The sequence below is a fragment of the Coregonus clupeaformis genome, chromosome 17 (genome assembly GCF_020615455.1).
Source record: "Coregonus clupeaformis isolate EN_2021a chromosome 17, ASM2061545v1, whole genome shotgun sequence".
Lineage (NCBI taxonomy): Eukaryota > Metazoa > Chordata > Actinopteri > Salmoniformes > Salmonidae > Coregonus > Coregonus clupeaformis.
The window spans coordinates 9,682,874-9,699,698 of record NC_059208.1 but is presented as its reverse complement, the minus strand read 5'-3'; the positions used below and the strand labels follow the sequence as shown (position 1 = coordinate 9,699,698).

Genomic DNA, 16,825 nt, shown 5'->3' with positions numbered 1-16,825 from the left:
CCTCACCTTCCGCCACGCCCCAGGGGTACTGCCTCCCTCGCACCCGCTTCTCGTTGACCACGATGATGGTGTTGCTACCAACAACAGCCAGGGGCAAGCGATCCTGTAGGGGGAGGGACAAACGTTACACAGCAGACCAACAACTCATTAAAATAACCTGTTAGACAAGGCTATGCACATACAGTCTGCAGACGTACATTTTTGTGTCAACTTTGCTGTCTCCTTTTTATTCAATTGGATTGAAAATTGACTGCAGATAAAGTAGTGCATTGACAACACAGCAGCTCTAATGGCAGTGACAGTTGAGAACAGTTGTTTGTGTGTGTTTCTGTGTGTACCTTTAGTGTGTGTGTGTGTTTGATTGTTCGCTCCTGTGTGTGTGACAATAAGTGCAGAGTGTGCTGGAGCAGTAGAGGACATGTGATTGTGTGACCTAATCAATACTCAATACTAATTCTGCCTGTATGGCTCTACGGTAGCCAACTAACCACTCAGTGTCTACGGTAACCAACTAACCACTCAGTGTCTACGGTAACCAACTAACCACTCAGTGTCTACGGTAGCCAACTAACCACTCAGTGTCTACGGTAGCCAACTAACCACTCAGTGTCTACGGTAACCAACTAACCACTCAGTGTCTACGGTAACCAACTAACCACTCAGTGTCTACGGTAGCCAACTAACCACTCAGTGTCTACGGTAGCCAACTAACCACTCAGTCGCTTCTCTTATCAATACTGGGGCTGGTGGGGCCAGTTCAGCCAAAACACTTCTAGTGGATTTTAGTGTTAGATGAAACACTAGTGTTAGATTTATGTTATGCCTTCAGCAGAGCTATAAACACTACATTTCATGATTGGGATAAAGATAGTGATGTGTGTTCATGTTTGTTATGTCAAGTTTTTTCTCCTATTCAATTCCATCTTTGGCATGGAGAATAAAAGCTGTGTGTGTGTGTGTGTGTGTGTGGGGGGGGGGGGCACTGGGAGAATCCAAACCTTGATCTTCTTGACCATCTTGTTCTCCTCCTCATCGGTCGTCTCTGGGAACTCATAGATCTTAATTTTGTGTTCTGTGATTTCTCGCATGATCTATAAAGAGAGAGGGAGAGAGAGAGAGAGAGAGAGTTAATGTGAGTCCTGCTCCCCTCTGGTTGAGTATCCATCTAGGCCAACGAGTCACAAACAGCAATACTCACTCAGGCTGAAGGGTCAGTCAATACACAGGATGAAGGAACTGTGCTCAGCACGTACACACACTCGTTGAGTCACATGCAACAACTGTGCATCACTTATTTATTGCATGTGTTCTCTCCCACAGGAATAGCTTGCATACACTACTAATCACACACAAACTGTCTACATCTGAATTCAGAGAAAGATGTGTTTTTTAAACAAAACATAAACACACAGGCCCCGGTACGTATACAGAGCCGACACACACCTGCTTCTTGAACTGTTGGCACTCCTCAGGAGTCATTGTGTCCGCTTTGGCGATGAGGGGGATGATGTTCACTTTTTCATGTAACCGCTTCATGAACTCTATATCAAGAGGCTTCAATCTGGAGAGGTGGGAGAAAGCGGTTTTGAGTTTCAACAAGTTCCTTTAATTTAACAGGGTGCATAAGGGACCAGGTTAAGCTTGTTGGCGCTACACCGGAGGGATGGAGGGAGGGAAAGAGAGAGGGTAGAAAAACTCAGATTTCACAGCTTGGCCGACCTCGGGACTAAAAAAACATAATTTCCGGTCCAGAATGAATCTCCCTCTCCATGGCAGCATTGCTGCTGAAACTGCACATCTGGCCGGCCCACAACACACTGTAAATCTACTGAGCAGCACAGGACTCTTCTGTCTGAAAACAATTAATACAGAGTTAAAGATTCCAGTCGGTTTGTGAAAGGAGATTCTAAGATATCTAAACCATGTTGAATCCTGGCACGCAGACAAGAGCTAAAACTGCATGCCGACATGTACAAGTCTCTGCTCTGGCTTGGCTGTGGCTAGATTAAACGTTATGTTTAGAGAGTTAGATCAAAAGAGCAGAATTAATCATCACACTTTGAGGAATGATTGTGTTTCAGTCTCCATTTTGAAAGATCAGTTTGTGCACACACACACTAGGCCTACACACACACACACACACACACTTTGCTCTCTGCCCTGGGTTCAGCTGTGCTGGTAATGTGCTGTGAGTCCCGTGGGGACACAGAGGAAGAGACAGATTTTAACTATGAATGGAGCCATACGGTGCTAGTCCTCTTGGTTGACCACAGACTGATGCCAGCCAGCCAGGCACGATAGAGACCAGAACAGAACAAGGACTTGGTCAGAGATACAGACACCTTGGGCCAAGACAGTGAGGAGCACTGGCATCCAAATGGAGAGAGCGCTGGCCTGTCAAATGACCCTTTGTTTATGGGGAGCACAGAGCAGCCCACAGTGGGGATGTAACAGCAGGGACAGCTGTGTGTGGAGCAGAGCACAGACTGGAGCCAAGATACATAGGATAAACAGCCTCCAACAAAGTGAACCCAGGAGAGGACAGATTACGTAAATGTTGTCCCAGTGTGCCTCGCAGCAGCCCCAGTAGGGGTTAAGCGTGGGGTCGAGGGTGGGGCTAGGCCTAAATGAAGACTGACAGCTTGACTCCACACCAGGGGCAGGAGGGTGGATGACCAACTAACAACATGTAAACAGTCTCAGGCTAGTTGTACACCTCTTTTCTTCCCCTGTGACTAATACCCCGTCTAGTCTGCCCTGTTAGGGAACAGTCAAGAGCCTCAAGATCATGTTCAATCTCAAATGAGAGAGGGAAAATACTGTTTTCTTCACCCGTGTGGCAGAATTATTCACAGTTTGAGAAGCGGCATGACTAAATTTAAACTCCAGCAGTGTTTCAAGAATGGCACCATTCCAGCTGCAGTACCTACCCGTGTCCAGAGGGGGCAATGAAGTAGAGGCAGCAGTGCACTCTGTTGTCAGGCATCTGCCTTCTGTTGACCCGGGACTCTGAGTTGAGGTAATCCTCAAACTTACTGTCAATGTGATCGATGACTGGCTGCCAGCTTTATAGGAGAGCAGAGCACAGACATTACTCAATGTTAGGTAACAGTGTCTACATTTAATGTAGAATATACACATTCAGATATAGAGATATAGGGCAGGCTAGTCAGTCAGTCGGCCAGCATGCAGGTCGGTCGGTCAGCCAGACGTACCAGTTACTGTTGTCGACAGCGTCCCCGAACCCTGGCGTGTCAACGATGGTGAGAAGAAGTTGAACTCCTCCTTCCTTTACCAGCACCTTAGACTGCTCCACCTGAGATTGTAGAGAACACTAAATATTTACAACAAAGACGTGTAGAAATTCAGCACAGAATCATGGTGAACTTCAAAAAAACACCATGACATCAATTTCTCTCCATTTACGGTTAATTTGAATACGGACATGTACAAACATTGACACATTGAAAAAAGAATAATCCGATGCGTTACACCATAGTGTGTGTATAACTTGTGCTAATTTACGCTAATCATGAAAGTTTGCAGTCTCTCCACTTCGGAGCACTCCTCTGTTGAGGGGATGGGCTCAGACTCAGGGGCTTGGTTAGGAGGTCTGACAGTCCTTTCCATTCATCTTTATCTAGAAAGTGTCTTTTTGGAGAAGTTAGCTATCCACAAACTACAAAAGCCCAGGTGAAAAAAAAAATGTGGCTTTGCCAAATATAAATCACAGATAGAGATACACTTGTGGAGGGTTGCCAGCCAGGCAGACTGAGGATGAATCCATCAACAGGGTCTTAGAAGATATTTGACCTTAGACCCAGAGAGCGCTCTAGTAACATTTGGCTGCCTACCTGGAGTGTCCAGTACGGGGTGTACAGAGCGGATTGCAGAGTGGCCTCTTAGCTGATCAGAGAGCTTTAACCAGCAGGCGGTCCAGACCAGACCTTGTGATTAGCTGCACTTCAATGATTTAAAATCAGGAGGAACATGAAGGCCTGCCGTGTTCCGCTCAGATTGCAATGGAAGCCATTGTACGCGTGTGTTAAATGCAGCTCTGTGTACAGTAAGCAAGCTCTGCTTCAGCAGTTGTACACAGACCCCAACATAAAACACTACTATACCTCATTTGCTTCCACACACACACCTCACAACCGGATGTACTTGGTGATATAAGCGCCCTTACCATCGTTTTGTTTACTTGATGACATATTCCATTGCTGTTGGACCATTTTGAGAAGGCCAGCCCAGCCAGCAGCCCATAGTTTATCTAAGAGCAGCACATTTTAATTTAACCTCAGCAGCTAAACTGAGCCGTCACCTTCCACTTAGAAAGCACCACATAATACCCGTGGTCTAGGCCTGAGGCTGGGTTATGGCTGCTCTCCCTCCGCTCCACCCGCTGGGCCCAAGCTAAAGGCTTCCTCTCCTCCACACAGCCCCACTGTGGGCTGACCACCCCCTGGCTGGCTAACACAGAGCAACGCCCTGAGTATGGAGCCAGATAGCTGCCAACAGGTTGAACGTACGTATTTTTAGGATCGTAAGAAAATCCATACGTAAAATGGTTAGGATCGTAAGAAAAGCCATTAGTGAAACATGAAACGTAACTGCTAAATTAGATCTGTAAACGTACAAACCCTATGTTACGACTACAAATGAACATTTACACGTTCAATTCTTACTTTACATCTCCCTTTACTCGGTTACAGATCTTTTTTTATACGTACAAACTTTTGTCAGGAATGTGGTATCTGCAAAAGGACATGAACCGAACGTAGCTAGTCGAAGTTAGCTAGCCAATCAAGCAACTCTAGCCCAGAAGTTAGAGTTGCTTTGCAGCTTCCGGTTTAATTTCCAATATAAAAGTTGAGCTTATTTTCTAATAAAAATTATAAAAAGTTATAAAACACAAATAGAGTTCTAAAATTATTCCATATTATGGAGCCAGATACCTACCAAAAAGGTTGAACGTGCACATTTCTAGGATCATAAGAAAATCCATATGTAAATTGTTAGGATTGTAAGAAAATCCATGCATGAAACATGAACGTAAAATTATCTGTGAACATACAAACACCATGTTAAGATCACGGACTAACATTTTAGGCTTGAACAAATTGTTGCAATTCTGACGTACAATAATACCTTTCAAAGTTTTGGCAGTTTCATCTCACCAACAAACAAAAAAAACGTACACCAAACGGCCTGCGAGGAGTGCGACTCGAACAAGCATAACACAGTATTCAAAAATCAGAAGTCAGGGAACCCGGAATGAGGTATCCTGCACGTTTTCAAGTTAAAAGTTTCCATTACTCCTGCTGAGTTTACTTCACATTTAGGTAGCCAATGTAATGGATTTATTTGCCAGCGCAAGTCTAGATAGTACTAGCTGTATTATGCCTATAACAGTGAAGTTTCAGTCCGCTAGGTGCATCTCTACAGCATGGACATATCTCTGGGTGACGTAGACATCCCCATGCATGCATGCACCTTATCAAAATATGACTAATTCACTATTGCACCATCCCATCCTCTGGGCTCTGTCTGCAATCTTAACCAGGAGTATCTACCAGGAATAATGAAACAGATTCACCAAACATCTATTATTCTATGAATTCTGTACGACAACTGGAGTCTTTGCCACTCAAAATAAAACAATTATTGATTATTTAAATCACTCAAAATCTTGCCAAAGCATAATCTGTAGAAGTGGTTAATATACATTTCAAATACTTTGACATGATTTATATGAATCAGGTCATGAACATATGGACTTTGAAATGAACAAGGGAGAGGTTAAACGTAGGCTAAGTCTGGCATAAGCTTATTCCCACACTTTACAATAACTATGTTGCAGTGGTCTTAGGTAGTCTCCGTATAGGCTATTCCCTCCATTGCGACACTGCCGCCCAGTTGAAGAGCTTGTGATCTCCATGCAGCACCACAGCACCGTGCGCCTTCAAAAAAGCACCCCTCAGCCTCAGAAGTTGACCTTCTGGAGGCATGCAGTCAGATTCTTTATACCCTAATGTAGGCCTATTTGCCTACTAGCCAAATAAAGTGCAGAGCACGCAACTCGTCATTCCAACATATTTGAACATTTCATTCAGTTCAGTATGTCATCCATTCAGTCATTTGTCTGAGTTGCAATAGGAACTAAATCAAAGAGAATAGAACAGTCTCATCCATTTGTTTATTGAAAATCATGTGTATTCAAAATTATCCAAAGTTCTTTAGCCGATCACTTAAAATAATTCTGTTTACTTTAGGCCTATCCAAAAAAAAAAAAAAAAAATAGGCCTTCAACTTGTAGGCATTACAATTTAGGCTATCATTTTGGGTACTGGTTTCTTGTGTAATAATTGTATAACTCTATTTGTGTTTTATAACTGCTTTTATTATAGGGCTCCCCTTAAAGAGACCCTAGCTCACAGGCCTCTAAATATAGCCTCTAAATACATGTTAAACAAAATAGTTGAAGAAGCACATGCAGTGGCTGATAGGGAAAACAGATCTGCCAATAAGAATAGGTTATAGATAGTCTTGACCATTTGGGACCCCTTGGCTATTTAGCTCAGGACAGGTTATAGCAAAGACTTAAATCAATATTTTGTTTTGTCTCATTTATTGATATGGATTTAGCCTCTGCGTGATAGGGTTGTGCAACGCAAGTGGCTATAACAAGCCTACATACCGAGTGGAATTCGCAAATATAATATAAGGCCTACAGTCTGTGCTCCCAAATACTGGAAAAGGTGTGATTCATTAGGTTACATGATCACCACAGTAGCCCCACGCAGCTATAAAAATAAATAATGCAATTATATGGCCATTAAATAACCCACAACAGCATGGCATATTTAGATAGTGGAATAGGCCTAAAAATCATATTTACTTTCTATTCTGCAGCTCAGGCGGTTATTCTAGACAAGGCTCTTCTGTGTCTATCATTCTCACACAAGTCATTTGCTGAAGGCCCAAGCCTATACTACGTCATCTACTAGTATAACGTCTTTATTGAATGCAGTTCTAAAACAAGTTCTAGACTTTTATTTTGGAAATGAAACCGGAAGCTGTAAGCGACTAACATCTTGGCTAGAGTTGCTTCATTGACTAGCTAACTTCGACTAGCTACGTTCGGTTCATGTCCTTTGCAGATGCCACATTACTAACAAAAGTTTTACGAATAAAAAATATCTGTAACCGAATAAAGGGAGACGTAAAGTAAGAATTGTCGTAACATAGGGCTTGTACGTTTACAGATCTATTTTAACATTTACATTTAATGTTTCACGCGTGGCTTTTCTTACGATCCTAACAATTTACATATGGATTTCCTTTTGATGCTAACGATACGTACGTTCAATCTTTTGGCAGGTATTTGGTTCCATAGATGATTCACACAAATTTTGACCATCGATAAAGGAGAATGAGGTAATAAAAGAGAAAACAACTAGTGTGTTTTAGTGGGTGCCTTTTTATAGGGCAGCGTGACGACAAGTCTGTCCCCCCACCCTAGCCAGACACTGACACCTGGAGCTGGTGGGCCGGAGGATTCTTTACGGCGTGTGAAACGTTGACCTCCTCATCCATTAAACCCTACTAGAACGCGGCTGTTCATTCCAGCTCAAAGTGTGTGTGGTGCTGCCCCTGACCTCCGTGACCTTCCGTCACAGGAATCCAGACTGCACATTGATATCCTCCAGTCTCCTTTCCTGACCGCTAACCCCAGCTGCTGCTGGCTACTGGTGGTGGTGGAGATTCATAGACCTCAACCAGATCCTCTAAGCACCAGTAGGATTTCCTCTCTCCTTCCCCACTCTCTTTTGCCCTCTCCTCCCCTCGCTCCCTACCTCTCATCTAGTCTTGTTGTAACTAAAACTAAACTGGTTACAGATATATTCTCAGGCTCCATCATAGCATAGATGATTGACAGTGGCATTAAAAAAAAAACTGGTTTCATTTACATTTTAGTCATTTAGCAGACTTACAGTTAGTGAGTGCATACATATTTTTTTTCCCCATACTGGCCCCCCGTGGGAATCGAACCCACAACCCTGGCGTTGCAAATGCCATGCTCTACCAACTGAGCTACACGGGACTACATTCATGCTGTTCAACTGACTGCGCCCTTTACAGTGTCATGAATGGCAGATGCTAGTGTGAGATGCTGAATTGATAAAAACAACGACATGGACCCCTCCCTGTCTGGAATGAGTTAGAGATGGTACTAAACAGTGTAATGGTAAGAGGAGAAGGATCAGTTTTGAGTAAACATCTAGGAAAGAATCTGCAAACAGAAGTTTAATCCCTCCCTCCTCTCTCTTCCTTCTCGCTCTCCCTACCCCCCCTCTTATCCCCCCCTGCTCGCTCTCCTCTCTCTTGCTCCCTCTCGGTTCCTCCCTCTCTCCTCAACAGAGTGAGTCATGCCACAGTCATGCCTCTAAGTGGCTGACCACAATGAGCTCACAGACAGACAGGGAAGAGGAACCCTAACACTGACCGCTTCGCCACACTCCTCTCCTCTCCCCTACAGTTGGTTGGCTCAGCTGTGTCACATGAGGATATTAGGCTGGCAGACAGACATTAGCACGCTAAGCGCCAGCCTCGTCGCCCCTCTCCATCTGCTCTTAACTACCTACACATACGCCTGCCCTAGCCTGGTCCAGATTTGTTCAGCCAACTCCTATGGTCGGTCGGTGGCAATGAGCACTAAAGTCGGCTGAACAGCACAAACACATCTGGGACCAGGCTAGCCCCGTCCCTTCAATAACACAAACAATATAGCATAGCCCTCATCACCCCAAGGTCTTCAGGCCTCTGAACAGATCTGGATGGATCATGGAGGGTCTGTTGTTCATTACCCAACCAATGCATTCCATAGGGTTTCATCACATCACTCTGGCTCGACTGGGAAACAAAAGACACCACAATTATGTGAAATCTCAGTTTGTGGTTCCTGGCGAGAGGGAGGAGAGGAAACATTAAAAAGGAATGCTTTCTTCATTCTTCCCCTATTCCTCTAGGATAAACAAGCGTAGAGTTCCCACTAGCTACTCTTCCCTTCTGGGATCCTGACCCAGACAAGTTTATCAGGAAACCTCTGGAATAATGTTTACTATTGAAGCCAAAAGAAGCAGAGCAAATGCACTCACACACACTAATCTCGTTTAAACTTTAATAAGTGCTTAAGGGTGTGTAATGCGCAGGTAAACAAATTGGCGGGTGCTGGGCTTAGTGGAGATTTAGACTGTAGTGTTGAGAGGAATCACACATGAGATGAAACAAGTCAAGAGAAGCCCCTTAAAATGCATGGAATACCACACACACCCAGGCTGAGGGGGACGAGGCAGAGGCCATGTTTCTATTGGCTGTGATTCACAGAAACGGGATCACTTTCCTGCAACTTCAAAAGGGAGGTACAATACAATGTGGTTAAACCTTCATGGAGGGATGTTTCTATGAAGTCTGAAAACTAGATAGCACTCCTGCTGCACACCTAACCTGATGCCGAGGGCCCAGGAGAGGAAGCAGGTCAAACTAGATGGCTAACCATTGATCAGTACTACTTCCTGTTACTACTATGACTACTTCCTCTTCTTCAACTGGTATAATAGCATTCAGTGGTAGTAGATCAGATACTCCTGCTCCCTTCTTTCCCCCTCTCTCCTTGTCAGGCTCCTTCTCTACCCCTCTTCCTCCCTCAACCTTCAGATCCAGAACCCTTAGTAAGGACTTTTACTGCTAGTGCTGAACAAACAAAGACCCAAACAACCTGGGAAGTCAACCCAGGAGTAGAGAAGAGGTTGACTGCCTCACTTCTTGTTTTGTAAGAAATATTAATGTGTTAAAAATTCCAAACTGTCTATTCAATCAGCTAACATACAGCTCTGACAGACATTCCTAACATCAGAGACATGCATCAAGAAGTGTCTTCACAGTCCCAAAATCCAAAACGAGGTCAAGGCAACACACAATATTATATAGAGCCATGACTGCCTGGAACGTCCTGCCATCTCAAATCACTCAAGCAAACAGCACACACTTTTTTTTATTAAAAACAGCACCTCACAACACAATGCCTCTCCTTACTGACCAAAAAAGAAAATCCACTCCGCTCTCTCCCGAGAACATCTGGTGTTTGAGTTAAAGATAACATGTGCCCATGCCACTGAACTTAAACAGGCTGTAAGAGAAACAGTGGAGAGATGGGAAGAGAGAGATATTAGATTTAGGTCTCTGTCTTTTTCTTCACACAACGTTAGCTAGAGTAGGCTTTAGCTGGAGGAAACTGATGTACCCAGTTCCTTTTATGAATGGCTCCGCCCCGGTGTGACTGTTTTTATGCAGCTCCACCAAGTTACACTTCACAGTTGGTGGTGACTATAACATATAACGAAAGTCCAGTATTTTATGTATAGGACCCTTTTCATTTAATGAATGGCTCTGACTCTGTTCAGCTACACTAAGTTAACTTCAACTTCACTCCAACCCACTATATCTGGAGGTGACTAAAATATAACGAAAAGTCAAGGCTGTCACGGTTGCTGAGGCAACATATGTATGGGACTCCATTCACTGGGTGAACGGCTCCAATGCTGTGTGACTATGTTACTTATTTTAATGAACAACAACACCAAGGTTACCATTTCACCACAAGAGACCCACTGGGTGGTATCTCTAACATATTACGATTAACAAAATATTATGTATGCGCTGGCGTATGTGTAATGTTATTAAGCATTGGACTGTTAAGACTTAAGGGTATGAAAGTGTGAATTATTATTTTAAATCCATGTAGCTCTGTCCTTGAGTTATTGTCTATAATGTTCTGTATTATATGTCATGTTATGTTTTGTGTGGACCCCAGGGAGAGTAACGGCTGCGTTAGCAGCAGCTAATGGGGATCCTAATCAAATCCTACAAATACTAAAACACCAGCAGACTGAGGATTCCACAGCTGGGAAGCAATAGACTGGTAGGAGTACCTTATCCTGGCAGGCCCTGAAACCTGGCACGCCCTCCACAGGCACGCCAGAACGAGCCCAATGACATCATTTCGGCACTATTAAAACATGCATCCTCACCTACCTTAGCCTGGGTGCCAGTCTGTTTCTGCTCGCTTGCCAACTCCTTATGGAATTGTTGGCATGACAGAGATTGGCACCCAGGCTACTCCACTCTGGCCTGTACAAGACATCAAACTGTTATCCAATGACAAATCATTCTCCTATTGAGAAACTTTCAAGCCAGGTAGAATATGGGATTAATAGTGATCTGTCATTGGATAGAGGTGTGGCGTCATAATACGAGTAACTATGTGTGTGTGTGTCTCTCTCTCTCTCAGAGGCATGCAGCCCAGCTCTGACAAAAGAGACCCATGTTTTATCACCCATTCAATCATCACAGGAAACAGTCTGTTTGGAGCGCCCCCCTGCGCTGTGTGTGCATGGCCAATCCTTTGGCACACATATGAACTGCAGGTTGTTTATGGCTTTCAACACCAGGAATTGGCCTGAAGGCCATACTTGACACATTAAATGAGATCCAACAACAGACAGAGCTCTTCAGCCAGTGTGTGGGGCCAGGGGCAGCTGCAAGCCAAACAGAATAAACCAACAGGATGGGACATTTTGGGGAATACTCTTAACTTGACATTTGGCTCTTTTAAACCTGGCCTCAGAGATCAGCAAACGGATAACACAGGCAGCTCTCTCAGCAAAACAGCCATTTACAAATAGGTGTCTGCAGTGTAGACATGTTGCAAAACAACTGTGTGAAGTTTTACAGACACTTGTTTCACAGATGTTTGAATATTCCATATTCAGAAACATGAGTGTCAGTGATAAAACTGGACATGAGAAGAAAAGTATTTCTCAACGTGGTTGAGGAGGCCCCCCCATCTAACAGGGCCGTTAGAGGGAGTTACAGTGTGGTTAGTTAGTTACTCAGCCAGCTGTAGTCTCTCCAGTGCTTACATTAACACTTATTGAGCTGAACTAGGTCATAAATACTGTGGTGCATGTGGCATAAATAATGTGATGCAGAGATGTTCCAAGACATGAATGAGGTCTTGGCAGGCTCAGTCTCTCTCTGCTATGCTGCTGCTGCCGCCACGGGCCAGGGAGCCAGTCCATCACTGCTGACAGCGTTCTCACACACTTGGCCCACATACAGTATACACACACAGACAAACAAACTCATATATGCTCACATGCCTCTCAATCGCTCACACACTCCAATGCACAGACAAAGAAACACCCAAATGCATGCACACAGTCACCTATGCTCACACAGACAGACGCCTATGCTCACCATTACCCACCCATTCTGAAGGCACTCAGAAGCCCAACACACACGATTCCCTACTTATATATAATATATTTAACCTCCCGTGGGCCAGATTGAATGGGCTCGCGGGGCAGATCCGGCCCCCAGGCCGTAGGTTGCCCACCCCTGCTTTAGTCCCTCTTTTAATTTCCACAAATCAATGTGACACTCCAGCCTACATGTACAGCACAACTTCCTCTTGGAAATCAGTGTCAGCTGTCAATACCACTACCACCACACCAATAGCAAAACACTGGTTTGGGCCGTACAGCACAAGTGTAAGAAAACCCCTAATACCAGATTTACTGTTATAATATCTCTCAACCATTCCACTGCTTCTCTTAATGAAAATTACATTGCGAGTGTGTTTGTGTGTCATAAATCACAGGGTAGCGTGGTGGTCTGGTTGTTAACCCCTTGGTTGTCAACTGATTTCCCAGATTGACTGGGGCTCATTCATCATCAGCCTGGACTAATATTTCCTCCCTAGTATGTGACCCTCTGGCTCTGCACCTTTACAGCTGTGCGCGCGCCTCTGGCTACAGTTTAACAGCAGCGGCCATCAAGCGGGGCCCAGTTAGCGCATTTCCCCTGACCTAAGAATGAACTGCTGGCTCAGTAGTCAGTACTAGTACACCCACAGAGAGGAGGAGAGGAGCATGACTCCAGTTATAATTATGTACTAGTTCTCTCTCCAGCCAAAAACTCCCTGTTGCTATTTGTTTAGCACACCGTTCCTTTTCCCAGTCGATGAGTCAGTCGCCCGCACCTGATATTCTGTATGGTTTCAGCAGGCCTCTCTCTTTGCAGTCAAAGACATTCCTCCTAGTCCAAGTAGATAAACTGGTTGCAGGTCTCTTGCTATTCACAGACAGACAGGGCAGCGGTGGTAACAGGGTAACCTGTTACACCCTGTTAGGGTATCGACTCTTAAGAGTGGCCTAGCCTGAAGCCTCACCAGCAGCATGTCAGAGAGCTGGTATGTAGTGGAGGGAGGGCCTGTGACATCAATGACCCAAAACAACACAAAGGGCTGGGTGGGAGCTGGCTGGGGCACACTGGTGTTACCACAGCCTGGGGCACCAGCAGTTAACCAGGCCAATGTCAAGGTTACATTCAAGGAGAGCCCAGAGAAACAGATATTACATGGTCGTGTTAATTAGGGCACACCGTAGCGAAATGTTTTACAACGGAAAAAGAAAAAGAGCGTTCAAATAGAAGAAAACGGTCCAAAACAAGGATTTACTATGTCACGCCTGAACATGACCCAGCTCTGCGTCAGATTATGGCCAAACCTCTGGGTTAGACCTAATGGTATGAATTCCTTTAGACTCCAGCATTATAAAAAAATGCTGACTTGGCAGGGTGCCTCAACATCAGATAATATACCAGACTAGAGGGAAGTTCTGTGGCCAACAGAGGGACTTATGGGTAGTCAGACAGGACAGAGACAGATTACCTAGCTATCACCCTGCACCTAAAGCAACAGGAAACAGCGTTTTTAACGTTGCGAGTGAACTGAAATATTTATCTCAGTAATGTCCTGTTAAGAGGAGGGAGGGGAAGGGGGGGGTGAGCCTACTCATTTGTTTAAGCTTACAAAGGGACAGAAGTATGATAGCGTATTCCAAGAGAGAAACGGAAGTAGGGTGTTGAAAATTAGCTCAAGCTATGGTGCAACACATAAGCACATCAGATGATTGTTTATTCATTGTGTTTATCTGTTCCCATTCAAATAAACCACAAATAAATCAATAGGGTATCCTAGTGTTTACCTGTACTGTCTTCTTGATTCTGTGGGCGGGACCAGGGTATTCAGGAGAATACAAGTCTGTCAGGAAGAGGGAGTTGATCAGTGTAGACTTCCCCAAACCAGATTCACCTAGAGAAAGAGGGGGAGCGAGAAAGAGGGAGATTAATTTCAAGAGGTGTATTTCACACTGTACTTGTTTTTCTAATCCTTGTTTTCACGCTAGACAGTCGCAACACGACAAATCTCCAGATGTAGATTCCTAAACCCTGCACAATGTTTAGAATTCTTTAAAATGTTTCACATTCAAACTTTCTCCAACAGGAAATCAATCCATTTGAGCTGCCTCAAGTGAAGTGTCAAGATTTAACATGAGAAGGAGAGACAGGCGAGGAGGGCTGAATATATTTCCTCCTAGTCAAATTATTTTCCTGTCTGCATTTCAGGAATCTAATCAGGGACTATTATGATGAGGAAAGCCTAAGGCTGGCATAGTCATCATACCTTTACAGTGACTGTCTCACCACAAACTAATTTAGGAAATTTGTCTTGGATAAAATAACGGCTCAAGCTCTCGTGGACAGATTCAGATTTTCAGAGAACAATCCATAAATCTGGGTAACCCAACACCATCAACAGTATACATAGCAACGGTTGGCGTGGGGACGGGGGGCCAATGAGAGGGGCTGAACAAAGGGATCAGTGTGGTGGAAGGGGGCGGGGCTAGAGACACGCTGGGCTGGCACAGAGGACCGCGGCACACTGCTGCGTGTGTGCGTAGGTGCACCGACCTGACCTTTAGAAGAGTGGTTAGTCCCAGCATCGATCGACCACTCACTACTGCCAATTAACCAGCTACTAAACGCTTTGTGTGCAGAGAGAGCGAGAGAGAGAGCGAGAGATGGAAACACCACACAAAGGAGAGCACTCTTTCTCCCTCAATCCTTTTAGAAAGAGGTTCTCTCAACACACTTTCACATGGTAAATGTTTTCCGCCAGGGCTAGAGCCACACTGACCTCACAATAACAATGGTAATGTTTTAGCGGTCGGGCTGTTATGAGGAATGATGTGGATATGATCATCCATGTGGATATTTCTTCAGGACGGAAGTCAGGATTTAGGGCCTACTTCTCTCACTGAGAGCTGGGTGGAGAAGGGACGGGTTGTTGGTCTTGTGAAAACAGCAAACTGAAATACGCTGGTCTCAAACAAAAATCAGCTTGCATTAGGGAAACTATAAGCTGACAGAATGGCAGGCTCAAGCGGATACAGTGAGATGGGATTCAGCGCTCAATGTCTATAAACTGGTTCAGATAGAGATTCAGATCCAGCAGCAATGATGGGCAGAGAGGAAACTTAACTCTCTGGTCACAGTTAAAAAAAGAGCCAGAACACTAAACATCTCTCGTTTTGAGAGTATTGAGTGAGGGATAGAGGGAAGGAAGGGAATGACAGGGATGGATGGCGGGATACCAGCGAGCAAGTTGGCTAGTCAGACTACAGAGCTGGGTTTGCTTCTTTGCAGAGGAGAGCAGGAGGGAGGGAGAGATGAAGAAAGGATGGGGGGAAAAAGGGTGAGGGAGGGATGGAGGGATATAAGAGCTGATGTAGGCTATTCAGAGTTGGAGTTGCAGAATTTGTTACCAGAGAGGAGAGAGCAAGGCCTCTTAAATCCTTATGTCATGGAAATGAGAATCTCCCTATACTGGCCTATAGCTGGGGCCTGACCCCAGGGTAGGGATCTCCCTACACTGGGATCATCAGCACTGGTCTGGATTACAGGGAAAACTGGAGAGCAGTTAGCATGCATGCTACTGGGAATATATGGGGGCCTTTTGTAGCCTAACCTCTGACTCAAAAATGTGTAATCATTTGAAAACCAGTCAATTGAATATCTACCAGAGGGCTACAGAATAGATTTAGCCTTGAGGCAACGCAGTGTTCATAACGATGTGACAGATCCGACATCAGACCAGACTTCCATTCACAGTAGTAGTGAAGGGTCAGTCTCAGTGTCATACAGCTAGAAACAGATGCTAAGCTGGTTTATGCGACCTGTCCTGGACCTAGAAAGTAGTATTCATAAGTGCCACCAGACCAGAGCATGACCCCTCTCGGTGTAGCCCTGCCTGGCCCGTCCCCGCCAGTGGCCCTCCTCGGTCAGTGACCAGCCCAGCCAGCAGCACACTTCCTTTAAAGGAAATTTCCAGCAGCTGTGTAAACCATGGGGGCGTATTCAGAGGATCTTCACCCTGCTCTGCATGCAAGGAGATGAGGGGCTGGCTGGGGCTAGAAGGGGGAAGCAGGAAAAAGTTTGGATTGGAGGGGAGACAGTTTAATGTTAGTTCATTTGACGGTGCTGCCTTCTACTACAGGAAATGGTACACCGACTGGTGAAATTAAGTGGTTCTGTTCTTTTAGGAGGGGGACAGCAGAAACTGGCTGAGGTTATCATTCTGCTTTCACTGTATTTAACGTGCAGGTAAAGTGCGTCTCGGATGATAGTGTGTGTGGTGTGTTGAAAAGGGGTATTTCCCCTTCAAATAGGGCACACACATAAAATTACTATAAAAACATTACAAGTCTGGCTACCACGTGACAAATCTTTAAATATCTTCTGGCAAACACATCACTTTCCTTTAGAGAGTGAGTCAAAACCCTGAAATCCTACTTGTTGATGTGGGGGACATAGTTTCCAGAGAAGATAAATACCGAAACACATTAAAAAGTGTTTGAGGCTG

General features: G+C 44.8%; 1 protein-coding gene across 2 annotated transcripts in view; it reads right to left on the bottom strand.

Annotated features, from left to right (window-relative positions):
- The window catches only part of LOC121586562 (septin-7), a 41,329-nt gene that overhangs the window by 5,672 nt on the left and 18,832 nt on the right, over positions 1 to 16,825 (bottom strand). For both annotated transcript variants that reach the window (XM_041903340.1, XM_041903341.1), the window contains exons 4-9: positions 14,109 to 14,215; positions 3,216 to 3,316; positions 2,931 to 3,065; positions 1,444 to 1,561; positions 999 to 1,091; positions 7 to 103 (exon numbers count right to left, since the gene is read on the bottom strand). In XM_041903340.1, coding sequence (XP_041759274.1) covers positions 7 to 103; positions 999 to 1,091; positions 1,444 to 1,561; positions 2,931 to 3,065; positions 3,216 to 3,316; positions 14,109 to 14,215 — 651 coding nt within the window. The remainder of the gene's footprint in view (positions 1 to 6; positions 104 to 998; positions 1,092 to 1,443; positions 1,562 to 2,930; positions 3,066 to 3,215; positions 3,317 to 14,108; positions 14,216 to 16,825) is intronic.